The following is a 16,413-nucleotide window of genomic DNA, read 5'->3' as shown; positions in this document are numbered from 1 at the left end:
ATTTGAAAAAAAGGATACATTTTAAAATGAAAAAAATCAAGATGTTGCATGACTGGGTGACAACGTAGGTCAGGGAGCACAGGGTAATCAGGAAACAGGACTTGGCAAGACATGGGCAGTAGAAATCCAGATGACTCCAGTCCATGGATGGTGGAATGTGGGAAACTATCCAGGAAAATGTCAGAATAGTCAAGCCTAAAGGTAACAAAGGCATGAATGAGACCATCACAGCAGGAGAAAGAGGCCATTCAGTCCACCATTCAATCATGGCTAATATGTTTCTCAACCCCATTCTTCAGCCTTCTCCCTGTAACCCTTGATCCCCTTACTAATCAAGAACCTATCTATCTCTGTCCTAAATATACTCAATGACTTGGCCTCGACAGCCTTCTGTGGCAATGGATTCCACAGGTTCACCACACTCTGGCTGAAGAAATTCCTCCTCATCTCAGTTCATAAGGGTCACCACTTCACTCTGAGACAGTGCCCTAGGTCCTATTCTCTTCTACTATTGGAAGAATCTTCTCCACATCCACTCTGTCCAGGCCTCTCGGTATTCTGCAAATTTCAATCAAATTCTCCCCTCATCCTTCTAAACTCTATTGAGTACAGATCCAGACTCCTCAACCGCTCCTCATATGACAAGCCCTACATCCACGGGGTCATTCTTGTAAACCTCCACTGGAGCCCCTTCAATGCCAGCACATCCTTCCTTAGGTACAGGGCCCAAAACTGCTCACAATATTGCAAATGCAGTTTGACCAGAGCCCTGTACAGCCTCAGCAGTACATCCCTCCTCTTGTATTCTAGCCCTCTTGAAATGAATGAGGAGTTCAGCAGCAGATAAGCTGAGGAAGTGTAGTCGAGTAATCAGACTACTGAATCACTGCCAATAACATCACAACTACTTGATCTTTAAATGCCTACAATCTGGTAAAATCTCCCAATGGCCTTCACAGCGTTGACTGTTAGTCAAAATTTGACTCCAAGGCACACAACAATCTATGAAGAAAGATGAAGCAAAATCTAAAGCGGTAAGTTTTAAGGAACTTCTTGAAGGAAGATTGAAAGGTGGACTACTTTAGAAAGGGAATTCTAGAGTTTGAGGCCCTGGGAGCTTACATCATAGCCACCAGTGGTGGTATAAACAGAGTTGGGAAGCACAAGAAACCTGAGTGGGACAAGTGTAGAGATAGCAGAGATTTATGCAAATGGTAATGGTCAAAGGGGGTGAGATCTGTGAAAAGAAACAAACAACGAGATTCTGAAGATCGTGATGTTATTGAACTGAGAGCCCGCAGCAGTGACGAGTAAGTGGAGTTTGGTGTCAGTCAGGATACAGGCAGCAGAGATTAGCACGAACTGATGGGTGGGTGCTGACAGTCAGAAATGATGGACTCCCAGTTAACAGAGGAGCACAGACCAAAGTGATGAGCAAATCACCAGTTCATGTGAGATTTTTTAAAAGGTTTCCAATTAATTCCTGAACCAGACCCTGAGAGGAGCTACTGATACATTACTGACTCAACAAAGGTGTCCAAAAGGATTGCTAACTTGGTTGATTTACCTGAATGATCCCATGGCCTTGTGCAAAAACTTCAACGTCCTCCACTTTCAATGCTGTGTTCTCCAGAGCACGTCGCACTGAGTGTGCAGTGTAACAAATGCCATTTGCTTTCAACGCTAAAGTATTGACGGAAACAACAACAGCTTTGCTAATACAAGTATTCACAAAAAATGCAACATGGCACAAATCATTTTGCATAATAGGCAAATATAAGATTGCCATTAACAAATCCAATAAGTACAGAGGAAACCATTTTTTAAGCTCAAAGTGGTGAAGAGTTAGATCCTGCCTCAACATGCTGAGTGACATGATATAATGCATTTAAGAAGAAACTAGATAAACAAGGGAGAAAGAAGGAGAAGGACCTTCTGATAAGGTCAGCTGAAGAATGGTTGAGTGGAGATTTGAGTGGTGCATAAACATTGTTATAAATCCATTGTGTTGTAGGGTCTATTTCTTAGCTATAAGATTTAATTCTATGTTGCAGTTATAAACTGAGGGGCAATAATGAGGAAAGGTTGTTTATGGTTCTCTCCAGGTCAGTAATATTGCAGTGGATAACATTAAGATTCTAGCATGTCCATGTCTTAATTTTTAAAATATATTTATTCACAGGATGTGGGTATCATTGGCTGGGCCAGTATTTATTGTCTATCCCTAACTGCCCTCAAGATGGTGCCGAGGATAAAGCATATTGGATGCTGTCAACAATGCTTATCAGGATTGAAGCTGGGGTGGGGGTGCACTAAATCTCAGCAAAAATCTCCAACCAACCAAACTCAACCCATTGTTGAGCAGTCAATAAGTCAGCACAGCTCACTGATTTGAGCAAGATGATTTTGTTTCAGGGACAGTCTGGCTTACTCTAGTGTCTAACAATGATACTCAGTTTGGAATTTTAATCTTGCTTTATTCATGCCTGATGGATGTGAACTCTTAGATGACATGACATTCATGTACCTGTTAATGGAAGACTTGCATATCAATGCCAAATCTTCACTGGAACCTTAGGGAAACTTTGCACAGCAGTAACAAGTCTGGATTTGATTCCAACCTAAGCTACTGAACAGAACACCCGACCAAGAAATTGTCCTTGCAGGTGCACTGGGATCACGCTACGAGATGTTTCTATGCTGCAAATTTTACATAATGTACTTGATGGTAATGACCACATTTATCACTTTTTCATAAATGTTTAAAGTTTCATAGTTTTGTGCGCAAAGTATTAAAGTTATAGCATGCTAAATTTACTAATTAATAAATCCATTATTAATTATTCATTCATAAATTAATTATTAAGTCAAAATGACAGCATGCTAGATTTAATTCACTATAAGTATGGAAATTTGGAGATTTAAACCTCGTAACAGGCTGGCCACCCACACTGAGATTTGGTAAAATGGGTTCAATATTAAGAGCCAATTTTTACTTATCACCAGAGCTTGACTCTCAAACTTTTACGCAACTACATCTCACAATGGTGATCTCTACAAATCAGTGCAACTCCCTACAGCCCACTTCTCACAGCCAAGTGTGTGACAGGAATTAAACCAGCTAATGTACACAAGTGCCAATGAATGAACACTTAAGGCTGATTTCAAAGCATGGATTTAATCTGTTCAATTGGATCTTTGCTGGGATTACTTGTTCAGAATGAAGCTTTCAATTTATTTGCATGAAAACACTGGGAGATATACACCGAGGACTAACAGCAGTGTGCATTGATACATAGAATTACAAAGAATTTTGCAAAGCAGGAATATATCATTTGGCCCAACTGACCTACGTCAATGTTCTTGATTGACATAAGGATCCTCTGATCCTGCTTCATCTCATCCTATTAGTACCCTTTTCTCCCTCATGCATTTATCTAACTTCCTGCGAAATATAACTACACAGTATAACTCAACCATGCCTGACGGTAGTGAATTCCACATTCTCATCATTCTCTTGAATACTTAATTGGATTTATTAGTGGTTGTCTTATATGGCCCTTAGTTCCACAAGACGCTTTCTCCACATCTTTCCTGGAGTCCTGCAATAATAAGCTCACCCCACTGCTTTTTCTTTTTCAGAGAAAAGCACGCCAGCTTTTTCAGTCTTTGTGATAGCTGTACTGCGTCAAAATAGTCAGAGTTTTGCTGCTTTACAAATCTCTTGAGCAATAGCACTTGGACACAGTACAGTTTATTTCAGTCTGACAGATAGGGTCAGTGTATGTGCACACTCTGTCTACAAAGAACAGGACCCTGCGCATAAATGTATGTAGTTTTCAGTTCATCCAAGTCTGACATACTGTGAGCTTGACTGACAATTCTACACTGATTGTCAATGTAATTCTTCACACACTCAGGATTATATAGCAAATATGTCCAATTGTGGAATCACTGCACCTGTTTCAACTCAACAAAATGAGTGACAGCCATTTACTGGTTCACTTCCCAGGGCGATGCCATGACCATTCAGATGTGGAGCCACTTTACTCACACTGAATGAAGCTTTTGATCACTTGCAGAGACTTATTATTCAACCTGTCGACACTCCACTCAACCATTTGTACGATGTTTTTATCTCTCTGCCTACAAATTCTGTGTCTGCGTACTTCTCTTCATTTCACCTGACCATGGAGCAGCGCTCTGAAAGCTTGCGGTTTCAAATAAACTTGTTGGACAATAACCTCGTGTCGTGTGACTTCACTTCATGGCCAGAGTCAAGCTGCCTGGTTTAAAATTTTAACAAAGCCTGATTTTAACTGTTAACCATCATTAACTGGTGCATTGTCCATGGCTTGTGCCTTTGCCAATCAGTTCTCTTCTCTCATACAATATAAATATTAGTTTCCCCTTAAACTGGGATTCTTGCAAATATTCCTCGAGTGCAAGATGAAACACTTTGAAAGAATGTGTGTTCTTTTGGCAACAGACAAGAACTATACTACCAAATAAACGTATGAGACATTGAGAGGACACAGATGAAAGCAAACGGAATGATTTAGCATCTTTAAAATAATATAAGGAGCAGAGGCAGCCTGGTACTTCAGGTGGATGCTTGGTTTAAATATATAAGCGGTGCTAGTTTGAAAACAGCACAAGCAATACACACTTTTGATACAGGAGCAGAATGAGGGATAAAATCTGAAACTGCAAGCAGAGTCTCCTCCACTTTTACCACAAAAGCCCCAGAATACTCAGTGCTGTACCTGAGATCAGCAGAGCGATGCCTCCACAGGCGTTAGGAGAGGACATCGAAGTTCCATTCATCAGTTCAGTGCCTCGAAGTGTCCAGTTGGGAACCGATGCTATGGCTCCGCCTGGAGCAGTGATACACACTCCCAACGCTCCATCAACACTAATCAATCAAAAACAACTGGTTAGCTCAATGCTGGCCTTGGCAGAGGTAGAGCAAAGATACACTATTTTTAGACCAAGGTTTAAGTTTTAACAGATGAAGACATGATGAAGCTGGACAGAAAGCAAAAGGAGGTGATACTGAAGTGTACAGAACCAGAGGATGACTGTAGAGGTGGTGATGATAATCATAGAATGTGTGCAGTAAAGGTGCATCACCTCACCAACTGTGCACTAACATGGGATCCCAATCACAAGTCTGGGGGGCCTGAAGCCGAGTCATGCCAAACTCAAAACATTAACGGTTTCTCTTCCCAAAAATGCTGCCAGACCAGCTGAGTTTCTCCAGCAGTCTCTGTGTTTGATCACAATCACAAATACTGGTCCATAAAATTGTTTCAGGATTTAGGAGTTGGCAGTATATTGGGAAGGTAGCAGTGATAAGGACCAATACTGAAACACAGTTTGGTTCACCTGGACTCTGTTTTTCAAACTCTACTCCATTCTGTATTTCTGTGGCTTTCAAACTTTTCAATATGTAAGCATTGATGAATTTATTAACTTTAATGACTATTTGACTTAGGAAACATTGGTACATCCATAAAGATCCCCTGTAAATACTGACAGCCCTCAACAGATTCCCTGTGTATCAGAGATAGTAGGAACTGCAGATGCTGGAAAATCTGATGAAGGGTCTAGGCCCGAAACGTCAGCCTTACTGCTCCTATGATGCTGCTTGGCCTGCTGTGTTCATCCAGCTCTGCACCTTGTTGTCTCAGATTCCCTGTGTATATAGGTTTGCACTTTTGCAGACCTCACTTAAATGATGATAGACTCTGGGAGCTTCCCTTTAAATATGAATAGAGGCATGTGACCACACTTGCATCAACTTCCATAAATCACATCCTATCCTCCCCATTGCTACCATCCTACCATCCATCAGCCCATCATGTCAACATCACTCACTTGCTTCCTTTTGCAAACATAAATTAATCTGGGGCAAGCAGAGACTTCATTGTACACCGGTCTTGCCTTGCATATCTGCACGTACAATCAACAAACTGAAGGTAAACAGTAATGCAGTGGCACAATGACCAGTACTCTCACCTCCCAGTCTGAAGGTTGGATGTTTGAACCCCACTCCAAACTTATTTATTGAGGACACGATCTAAGCCATCATTCCTGGTGAGATACTATGGGAATGTTACACTGTTGAAGGTACTGACCCTTGGTTTAGACCAGTAAAGCAATAAAACCTGGAGGAAGTACCATCATCTACAAGTTGCCTGCTGAACAAGCCACAAGTGGTGAAGGGTAGAGACCTGGAATTGAACGTGAGGTCAGAATTGCAGTAATGCAGGCTTCTTGAAAGGTTGTAGGATTGGAATAGGTTAGAGAGGTAGTAAAGGAAAATCCATGAAATACGAGGACAAAAATTTTAAAATCACAATGTTGTTCAACTCGGAGCAAATACAGATCATAAGTACAGATGTGATGGTAGAATGTCATGTGGCACCAGTCAGAATACAGACCTGAGGATGATGAACTTTAATAGGGTTACGGACAATAAAAGGAGGTGTGAAAATAAAGTGGACTTCTATTTCTAAAAGGTACAAAAAGATTAATAGCTATTCACTGGCCTTCAAGGGAGACTTGAATTTAAAAAGATGGCTGTTCTTCAATTCTGAAGTACTCGTTTCAGTTCTGGGTACCAAACTTCTGCAATTACAGGAGGAGCAGTACAGACTCACCAGGCCTTAATGGGTATTAATTATGTTGAGAGGTTGCATACGCTTGTGTTATAAAGTGGAAGTTGGCCTCCCCGCTCTGATAACTAAAACTGAAACACCCAGAGAGGCGCACCTCACCCTACAAACGGTTAAAAAAAGGAATGTGAAAAGTGGTGCAAACCTGCTTTTTCCGCAACTTGTAGTGGTTAAATAAAATAAATCCCCGACACTCACTTTATACTCAACAAGTAACAATTTATTTATCTAACTCTAACAGTGAACAAATTAACTAAACTATGAATAAAGCAAATAAATCCCTTCTATCTACTAACCATTCCAGCATAAAACAAGATTCTAATGGTATGCTGTTTCAATAATACAAGTCCCATTTATATAAATTAAATAATTTTTTAAAAATTAGAATTTAGTCTCTTGAAATTACAGCCAGGTTACGTCTTCCGGAATGTTCTGTGTCTTCTCCAATGAATTCTTCTGTCAGGAACGCCTCCTCCACCGAATTCTTTTGTCAGGAACATTAACTACTTGTGCCATAGGTACCTTTAATTTAGATGGAGCTTACTCTAAGGCTTAGAGAATTCTGTGAGAGCCAGTGATTCTTTCTTTTAGAGCTGAGAGCTGTTTTCCCTGGCAGATGACAGTTGGCTCTCTCCCGATTTTCCAAATACCCTCATCTTTTATACCCTTGATGACATGTCAATTTCTTACAATAGGATTGATCCCACGTTGTCAAAACCATCAGATTTAAATGCAATTAGTTTTTGTATCTAAGGGCATGGTTTAAATTAACTGACTAAATTCAATAACCTTTTAAAGGGACCATGCACTGCCTTCCCCATAGCATTTTATAAACACTAACATTTTACAAACACCAATGTTTTACAACAACCAAATTCTGCCTTCCAATCCACAAGTACTCAACCCAACTTTGCAACACTTGACATGTACTTGATTGTGTATAGAAGAGGTGATCTACCTTAGGGAAAAAACAATCAGAGATAGACTATTCAGAAACAAACCATTTACACAAAAACGTAGTGAAAATCTGGAACTCTATCCAGACAGCATGTGCGAGCACAAGCGAGACAGTGAGAGAGAGAGGGAGCGTGCGAGAGAGGGAGCGTGCGAGAGAGAGAGAGGAAGCGTGCGAGAGAGAGAGAGGAAGCGTGCGAGGAGAGACAGAGGGGGGAGTGTGCGAAAGAGAGAGAGAGGGAGCGTGCGAGAGACAGAGGGGTGAGTGTGCGAGAGAGAGAGAGAGTGAGACTGAGTGTGAGGGCGCGTGTGCGACAGCGACAGCGACAGCAGGCAGAAGGAATTGTCAAGCCTGAAATCAAATGTTTTCTGTTAGTTTAGCGCAACAAGTGATAAAATGAGATACTTTCAAGTTGAATGGCTCAATGTCATCAAACACACCAGTCATGCTACGCAGAGCTAACATCAATGCAGCTGAATGGAAGATGAATGTAGGATACGGTACCTGTCCCAGTTCCAATAGCAATATAAAATCTTTCACTGCCCACATGAATTAGCAACGGAACTCTCAGTTTAGCACCTCACCTGATGTTAATGGCCTTCAAGTTATTAACTTCTCCAGCATGAAAAGACAAGGTAGATCAAAGTGTAGAGGGAAGTAAGATAACTCGCGATAAAGCTTCAATGTTAATTTTTTTTAAAATTTGTTTTAAGACAACATAGCCTAAAAGGACATCTAGTGAACTTTTCTGATTGGTGGTTTCTGTCAGGAGCAACGGACAGTGCACTGGGGCAGTCAATTGGCACTTCCAGATGGAACATGGGCTATCAGCCGGAATATAACCACAGCAACAGAAGGCTATTAAGCCCCTCAAGGCTGTCCTGCCATTCTATTTGCTTATGGCTGATCTGCATCTTATCACCAGCCACCTGGTTCAGTGTTGCAACCTTTGTAATATCGATGGGCTATGAAAAACCTGCTAATCTCAGTTTTGAACATTTTATTTTATCCTCAAGGGGAGAAAGCGGTATAATTTCGGGAGAGGTTGAACAGGCTGGGACTATTTTCCCTGGAGTGTCAGAGGCTGAGAGGTGATCTTATAGAAGTTTATAAAATTGCGAGGACCATGGATGGGGTGAACAGCCAAGGTCTTTTTCCCAGGGTGGGGAGTCCCAAACGAGAGGGCATAGGTTAAAGATGAGAGGGGAAAGATTTAAAAAGGACCTGAAGGGTAACTTTTCACACACAGGGTGGTTAGTGTATGGAATAAGCTACCAGTGGAAGTGGGTACAATTACAACATTTAAAAAGATGAACATATGAACTGGAAAGGTTTAGAGGGATACGGGCCAAATGCTGGCAAATGGGACTCGGTCTGGTCAGAACAGACAAGTTGGACAGAAGGGTCTATTTCTGTGCTGTATGACAATTAAAGAGATTACAAGACACCAGAATGCATTTGTTGTGGAATATGTTGCACATACAAAAAAAATCAAAAAGAATAGGTATTGAAGAACATTTTTAAAAGTACATCGAAGTATAAACAGGAAAAGGTTGGTAACCAGAACAATATGGTAGTGATTGTTTGTTGATTGTCCTTCATCATTCATGCAGATAGAGTCACACTGCTCGGAAACAGACTCAGTCCAACTTGTCCATGCCGACCAAGTTTCCCAAACTAAACTAGTTCCCATTTGCCTACATTTGGCCCATATCCCTCTAAACCCTTCCTTTTCATCTACCTGTCCAAACATCTTTTAAATGTTGTAACTGTACTTGCATCTACCACTTCCTCTGGCAGCTCATTCCACATATCAGTCACCCTCTATGTGACAAATTTGCCCCTTAGATCCTTTTTTAAATCATTCTCCTCTCATCTTAATCACGGTCGTGAAGAATGGTGGCGCAGGCTTGAAGGGCCGAACGGCCTCCTCCTGCTCCTATCTTCTATGTTTCTATGTCTACGTTTAAACATGTGCCCCCTAGTTTTGAACTCTCCTACCCTAGGGAAAAGACCTTTGCTATTCACCTTATCTATGCCCCTTGTGGTTTTATAAACCTCTATAAGGTCACCCTTCAACCTCCTATGCTCCAGTGAAAAAAATTCCCACCTTATTTGCCCTATCTTTATAACTCAAACCCTCCAGACCCAGCAACATCCTGGTAAATCTTTTCTGAAACCAAAACTGAGAACGTCAGATGGGGAGAACATGTCAGATGGGAAATCACGGGTGTCAACGTGTGCTCTGTCCACTTACTGTACGCATACTCTCTATCTGATGGCTACATCAGAACTATCCTGCTACATCAGAAATATCCTGCTTCAAGCTCTAATTGCTTTGCTCAAACAAGTCCTCGGCACATTCCTTCAAATTATCTTTAAACAATCAATAAATTTGCAACATAGGAGGAGGCAGGCATTCAGCAAGAACTAGCTGTTTAATCAGTTTATGGCCTTATAAAAAAAATCCAATTGATTAAGGTATAATTTAAACTAAAATCTACTTTGTGAGATGAAGGGCATTGATGATAGGTGTAGGAATCATTGACAAAAATCAGCATTTACTGCTTAACCCAAGCTGTCCTTGAGATAGCGATGCTGAGCTTTCGTCTCGTAGTCTGCGTGGTGAAGCTACTTCCACAATGAAGTGTTTAAAATGATTAAAACAGGCAAGGTAAGGCAAGATACATTTTTTCTCTAGGAACGGATTTCAAAGGAACACATACCGCAAAAATTAGAGTTCATTAGCGGTGGCACAAGAAAGGACCTAATCTCACAAAGGGTAATGGAAATTGGGAATCCCCACTCGAAAAAAAAACATAGCACTAAGGGTCAATTGAAAACTTCAAAAATGACACTGAAGGCGTTTTGTCAGGTAAAGGTAAAAATGGTTGCACAACCGAAGTAGGTGTTTGTTAATATTCTTTATGACATATGGGCTTTGATGGCAAGGCCTGCATTTGTTGCCCATCCATAAATGTCCTACAGCTGAGTGCTTTGCTTGGCCATTTCAGAGCGAAGTTACAAATCAATCACATTGCTGTAGGTCTGTTGGCACATATAGGCCAGGTACTGCTAGCAGATTTCCTTCCCTACGGGACAGTAGTGAAGCATTTTTTTTAAAATGACAATCAACAAAGGTTTCATTGTCACTATAAATTGCCATGATAGAATTTGAATTCACCGGCCACCTACAATTTGTTCTGAAGAAGAGCCACTGCAGCTTCAAGACATTAACTCTGTTTTTCTCTCCACAGAATCTGCCTGACCTGCTGAGTTTCTCCCCCATTTCTGAAGAAGGGTCTAGGCCCAAAACGCCAGCTTTCCTGCTCCTCTGATGCTGCTTGGCCTGCTGTGTTCATCCAGATCCCTAACCTGTCCTTCCTCCTTCCCACCCCCATCTCCTACCTACTAACCTCATCCTGCCCCCTTGACCTGTCCGTCCTCCCTGGACTGACCTATCTCCTCCCTAACTCCCCACCTACACTCACCTTTACTGGCTCCATCCCCGCCTCTTTGACCTGTCTGTCTCCTCTCCACCTATCTTCTCCTCTATCCATCTTCTATCTGCCTCCCCCTCTCTCCCTATTTATTTCAGAACCCCCTTCCCCTCCCCCATTTCTGAAGAAGGTCTAGGCCCGAAACGTCAGCCTTCCTGCTCCTCTGATGCTGCTTGGCCTGCTGTGTTCATCCAGCTCTACACCTTGTTATCTGAGTTTCCCCAAGTACTTTGTTCTTATTTTAGATTTCCAGCACCCGCAGTAATGTTTCCAGCATCCACAGGATGTGTCATCCTGACAGCCTTGGCCCCTAAATTACTGATCCAGTAACATTACCACTTATATTCTCTGCTAAGGAGAAACATTCCATATTGCAATAACTGCCCCTTCATTTTGCTGATGTTGACCTTCAGCTTATGCCCTTGTTACAACCTCAATATAACAAAGGAGGAAGAATAACTGGTTCAACAGACTCTTACCAAGGTCCCCTCGACGACCAGGTGTACTGATTAGGTGGTAACTTCTCCCGCATTGAGTATTCTGCAACCATCATATCTGGACTGACATACGCACCAACACCTAATAATGCAACAAGTTATGGTCATTGGTGTCGGTGATATTTTTTACACCATAGAACAACAGATATACAACAGACTCAACAATCTGAAAAATCGCACTTCCATAAGGGGCTCAAATTTAAAATTCTCCCATCTTTATCTAGTCTGCCCTACAGAAACTGAGTCCTGAAGAAACACCATATTGGACTTGAAACATTAACTCTGTTTCTCTCTCCACACATGCTGCCAGACCTGCTGAGTTTCTCCAGCATAGTTTTTTTTATTTAAAATTCTCACTTTTTTTTCCACGGCCTCAACCTTGTCTCTGTAACCTTCAGCCCTCCAAGATCTCTGCACTCGTCTAATGCATCCTCCTGCTCAATCGGAATTTAATTTCTCCACCATTTTCGTCAGTGCCTTCAACTGCCTAGGCCCCAAGATTCAATTCCTCCTTAAGTCTTCTCCTTCCAGACCTTCCTAATAATCAAACTTTTCGACCATGCTTTTGGCCTCAGTCTCTTTGCACGAACCTGTGACAATGTTTATTTAACATTGCTCTTATGTTGCACCTTGGGACGCTTTACTATGTTAAAGGCACTGTAACTACATAAAAGTAGCTTTCCTTCTTATAAAAGATCACACCGGACCTCCTGCCAAAATATGCAATTCCCAAGAGGCATCATTTCACACAGTGACATCTCTAGAAAATTGTCCACACTTTGCTATTCAACTACTACTTTTTAAGAGTTCTGTCAAAATCATACTGGGCTCACCTCCAGCTGGGAACTTTGGTGAGAAGGGATTGCACAATGAAGGGTTGCACAATTGTGTCCTTGAAGTACTTTCTATGTCTAATTGTACAAACAAAACTTCATAACACCCCTTGAAAACAAGGTCCTGGGCTGTACTCAACTGCACCAAAAGTTCTCAACCGGCAACTAATGATTTTTTTTTCATTTCCTCATGAAACGTAAGTCCAGCATTTATTGGCCATGCATAATCGTTTTTCTTGAGAATTTGTTGGTGAGCTGCCTTTTGAACCACTGGTGCAGGTACACCCACAGTATTGTTGGGGAAAGAGCTCCAAGGCTTTTATCTTGAGATAGTAAAGGAACAATGATTTAGTTATGCGGATGTTGCTGCACAGCTAACACTTGCTGTTCATCATTTCAACTGAGTGGCTTATGAGGCCCTTTCAGAGGACAGTTAAGAATCAATGTGGTTGACTCGTAACTGACCTCTGGGCAAGTAGGGACGGGCAATGAATGTTGCTTAGCCAGCGATGCCCTCAGCCCATGAATGAACAACAAAAAAACCACCTGGGGATCTGAAATCATATGAAGGTCACACCGGGAAAGAACAGCAGATTTCCTTCCCTAAAGAATTGTAGCGAACCAGAAGGGCTTTTATTAAAATCATCAATAGCTTCCTTTGCCACCATTCATGTAACTAACTAACAATTCCAGACTCACTATGAACTGAACTTAAATTTCACAGCTGCCATTTGAGATTTGAACCTACAGGAGGTGGTGCTCCTGTATACCTAGCACCCTTGTTACACAGGTCATGGGTTCAGAAGATATTGTTGAATGAGCCTTGGTAAGTTGTTACAGTGGCATCTTGTAGCTCATATGCACTGCTGCCACTGTGCATTGTGGTAGAGGACGTGAATGATTCAAATGGTGCTGGGGTGTTGATCAAACAGGTTGCTTTGTCCTCGATGATGTGGAATTTCCTGAATGTTAGGGTATTGGAGCCGCACGCATCTAAACAACCAGACAGTATTCCGTCATACCCCTGACTTTTACATGCTAAACGTTTGAGACTTTGGAGAGTCAGGAGGTTAGTTACTTGTTGCAGAATTCTCTGCTACTCATCTATGAAGGATTTTATAGCAGGACATTTAGAAAGCAGTGGTGGGATCAGACAGAGTCAGCGTAGCTTTATGAAGGGGAAATCATGCTTGACAAATCTGTTAGAATGCTATGAAGATGTAACTTGTAGAGTTGACAAGGGGGAGCCAGTCGATGTAGTATATTTAGACTTTCAGAAAGTGTTTGATGAAGTCCCACGTAAGAGATTATTATGCAAGATTAAAGTGCATGGAATTGGGGGAAGTGCACTGAGATGGACAGAAAACTCAGTGGCAGAGAGGAAACAAAGAGTAGGAATTAATGAGTCCTTTTTAAATTGGCAGGCAGTAACTAGTGGGATGCCACAGGGATCGGTGCTGGGACCCCAGCTATTCACAATGTACATTAATGATTTAGATGAGGGGAAAAATGTATCATCTCCAAGTTTGCAGATGATACGAAGTTGGGTGGGAGGGTGAACTATGACAAGGATGTAGAGATCCTCCAGCATGATCTTGACAGGTTGGGTGAGTAGGCAAATCATTGGCAGATATAGTAGAATTTGGATAAATGTGAGGTTATTCACTTTGGAAGCAAAAACAAGATGGCAGATTATTATCTGAATGGCTGTAAATTGGGAGACGGGAATGTGCAGTGGGACCTAGGCGTCCTTGTGCATCAGTTGCTGACGGTAAGCATGCAGGTGCAGCAGGCAGTAAAGAAGGTAAATGGTATGTTGGGCTTCATTGCAAGAGATTTTGAGTACAGGAGCAGGGATGTGTTGTTGCAGTTATACAGGGCCTTGGTGAGACCACACCCGGAATATTGTGTGCAGTTTTGGTCTCATTTTCTGAGGAAAAATACTCTTGCTCTCGAGGGAGTGCAGCGAAGGTTTACCAGGCTGATTCTGGGGATGGCGAGTTCAAATTGTGAGGAGAGATTGACTAGGTTGGGATTGTTTTCACTGGAGTTCAGATGAATGAGAGGGGGATCTCAGAGATTTATAAAATTCTAACAGGACTGGACAGGGTAGATGCAGGGAGGTTGTTCCTGACAGTGGATGTGTGCAGAACCAGGGGTCACAGTCTGAGGATTCTGGGTAGACCATTTAGGACGGAGATGAGGAGACATTTCTTCACCCAAAGTGTGGTGAGCCTGTGGAATTCATTACCACAGGAAGTAGTTGATGTGAAAATATTGAATGTATTCAAGAGGCAACAAGATATAGCACTTGGAGACGAATGGGATCAAAGGTTATGGGGAGAAAGCAGGATTAGGCTATTGAGTTGGACGATCAGCCATGATCATGAAGAATGGCAGAGAAGGCTCTAGAGGCTGAATGGCCTCCTCCTGTTCCTACCTCCTATGCTTCTATATCTGTTCTTGTAGCCAAAGTGTTTATATGGCTGGTGAAGTTAAGGTTGTGGTCAAGGTAATCTCTTGGATGACGATGAGCCGGAAACGGGCAATGTTAATAATTTTGAACCTCAAGGGTATTCTCTTACATTGCACACTGTCGCTGTCTGGCACTTGTGCGGCATGTATATTAATAGCTACTTATCAGTATGAACGCTGCTGATGTGGCACAAAATGCTTCAGTATCTGAAAAATGGTGAATTGTGCTAGCATCAAAAAACATCTCCACTTCTGACCTTATGATGGAGGAAAGGTCATTGAGGAAGCAGCTGGGCCTAGGACACTACCAGAGAAACCCCTGTAGCAATGCCCTGGAGCGGAGATGATTGGCCGACAACAACTACAACCTTTCCTCAGGGGAAGGGTCACTGGACCCGAAATGTTAACTCTGATTTTTCCTTCACAGATGTTGCCAGACCTGCTGAGCTTTTTCAGCAACTTTGTTTTTGTTCCTGATTTACAGCATCTGCAGTTCTTTTGGTTTTTATTAAAGAATTCTAAGGATTCACTACCCTCTGAGAGAAGAGCTTCTTCTCATGTGTCTAACCTATATGACCCCTTACTCTGAGATTATGCCCTCTGCTTTCAGACTCCCCCACAACAGAAATCAACCTCTCTGCATCTACCTTGTCAAATCACCCAAGAACCTTGTGTCTTTCAATAAGGTTACCGCTCCTTTTTCTCAATTCCAATAAGCACAAACCCAATCTACTCAACATCTCCTCATATGACAGTCCCTCCATACCCGGGATCAACAAAGTGAACCTTTTCTGACTGTCTCCAATGTTCAATATTTGCCTCCAATATCTTTACTGAGATCAGGGAATCAAAATTCTTCACAGTATTCCAGCCATGACCTCCCTACTTTTATATGCCAACCCCTTTGACATAAAGGAAACAGTCCATTTGCCTTCCCTGTTGCATTAATGAGTCATTAACTTGCCTTTTTATGATTTTTTCCCCTGTTTTGACCCTATTTACTGCCATTTTAAAAAAAAACATTTACATACTTTGTCCCTTCCTGTGCCACTCTGGTTATTATTGCTGCCCTGTAATCTGCCATATGCTCCTGCTTTGCAAGTCTACACTTCACCTCTGCCAAACCCTTCCACCCTCTTTATTAGTGTAAAGGTCTCTCTACAGCCCTAGTTATTATAATCACCAGGACACTGGCCCCAGCACGGTGCAAACCAGAACAGCTCCCTTCTAACCCAATACTGGTGCCAGTGTGCCATGAACTTCCACCCACACCAATCTTTAAGCCACATATTTAACTCCTTGGCTTTATTTACCATACTCGGTTTGCCAATGGCTCAGAGATAATTACTTTGATAGTGGAGAGAGATAGTAGGAACTGCAGATGCTGGAGAATCTGAGACAACAAGGCGTAGAGCTGGATGAACACAGCAGGCCAAGCAGCATCATAGGAGCAGGAAGACTGACGTTTCGGGC

The 16,413-nt window shown here is 42.0% G+C and overlaps 1 protein-coding gene across 1 annotated transcript in view; it reads right to left on the bottom strand.

Annotated features, from left to right (window-relative positions):
• The window catches only part of LOC109930320 (tripeptidyl-peptidase 2-like), a 121,386-nt gene that overhangs the window by 55,954 nt on the left and 49,019 nt on the right, over positions 1–16,413 (bottom strand). The window contains exons 10-12 of the mRNA XM_048605253.1: positions 11,615–11,714; positions 4,767–4,915; positions 1,568–1,683 (exon numbers count right to left, since the gene is read on the bottom strand). Of these exons, the coding sequence (XP_048461210.1) occupies positions 1,568–1,683; positions 4,767–4,915; positions 11,615–11,714 (365 nt within the window). The remainder of the gene's footprint in view (positions 1–1,567; positions 1,684–4,766; positions 4,916–11,614; positions 11,715–16,413) is intronic.

The sequence above is a fragment of the Rhincodon typus genome, chromosome 14, assembly GCF_021869965.1.
Source record: "Rhincodon typus isolate 14 chromosome 14, sRhiTyp1.1, whole genome shotgun sequence".
Lineage (NCBI taxonomy): Eukaryota > Metazoa > Chordata > Chondrichthyes > Orectolobiformes > Rhincodontidae > Rhincodon > Rhincodon typus.
The sequence above is the reverse complement of the archived record's forward strand: the minus strand, read 5'-3'. Positions and strand labels throughout refer to the sequence as shown.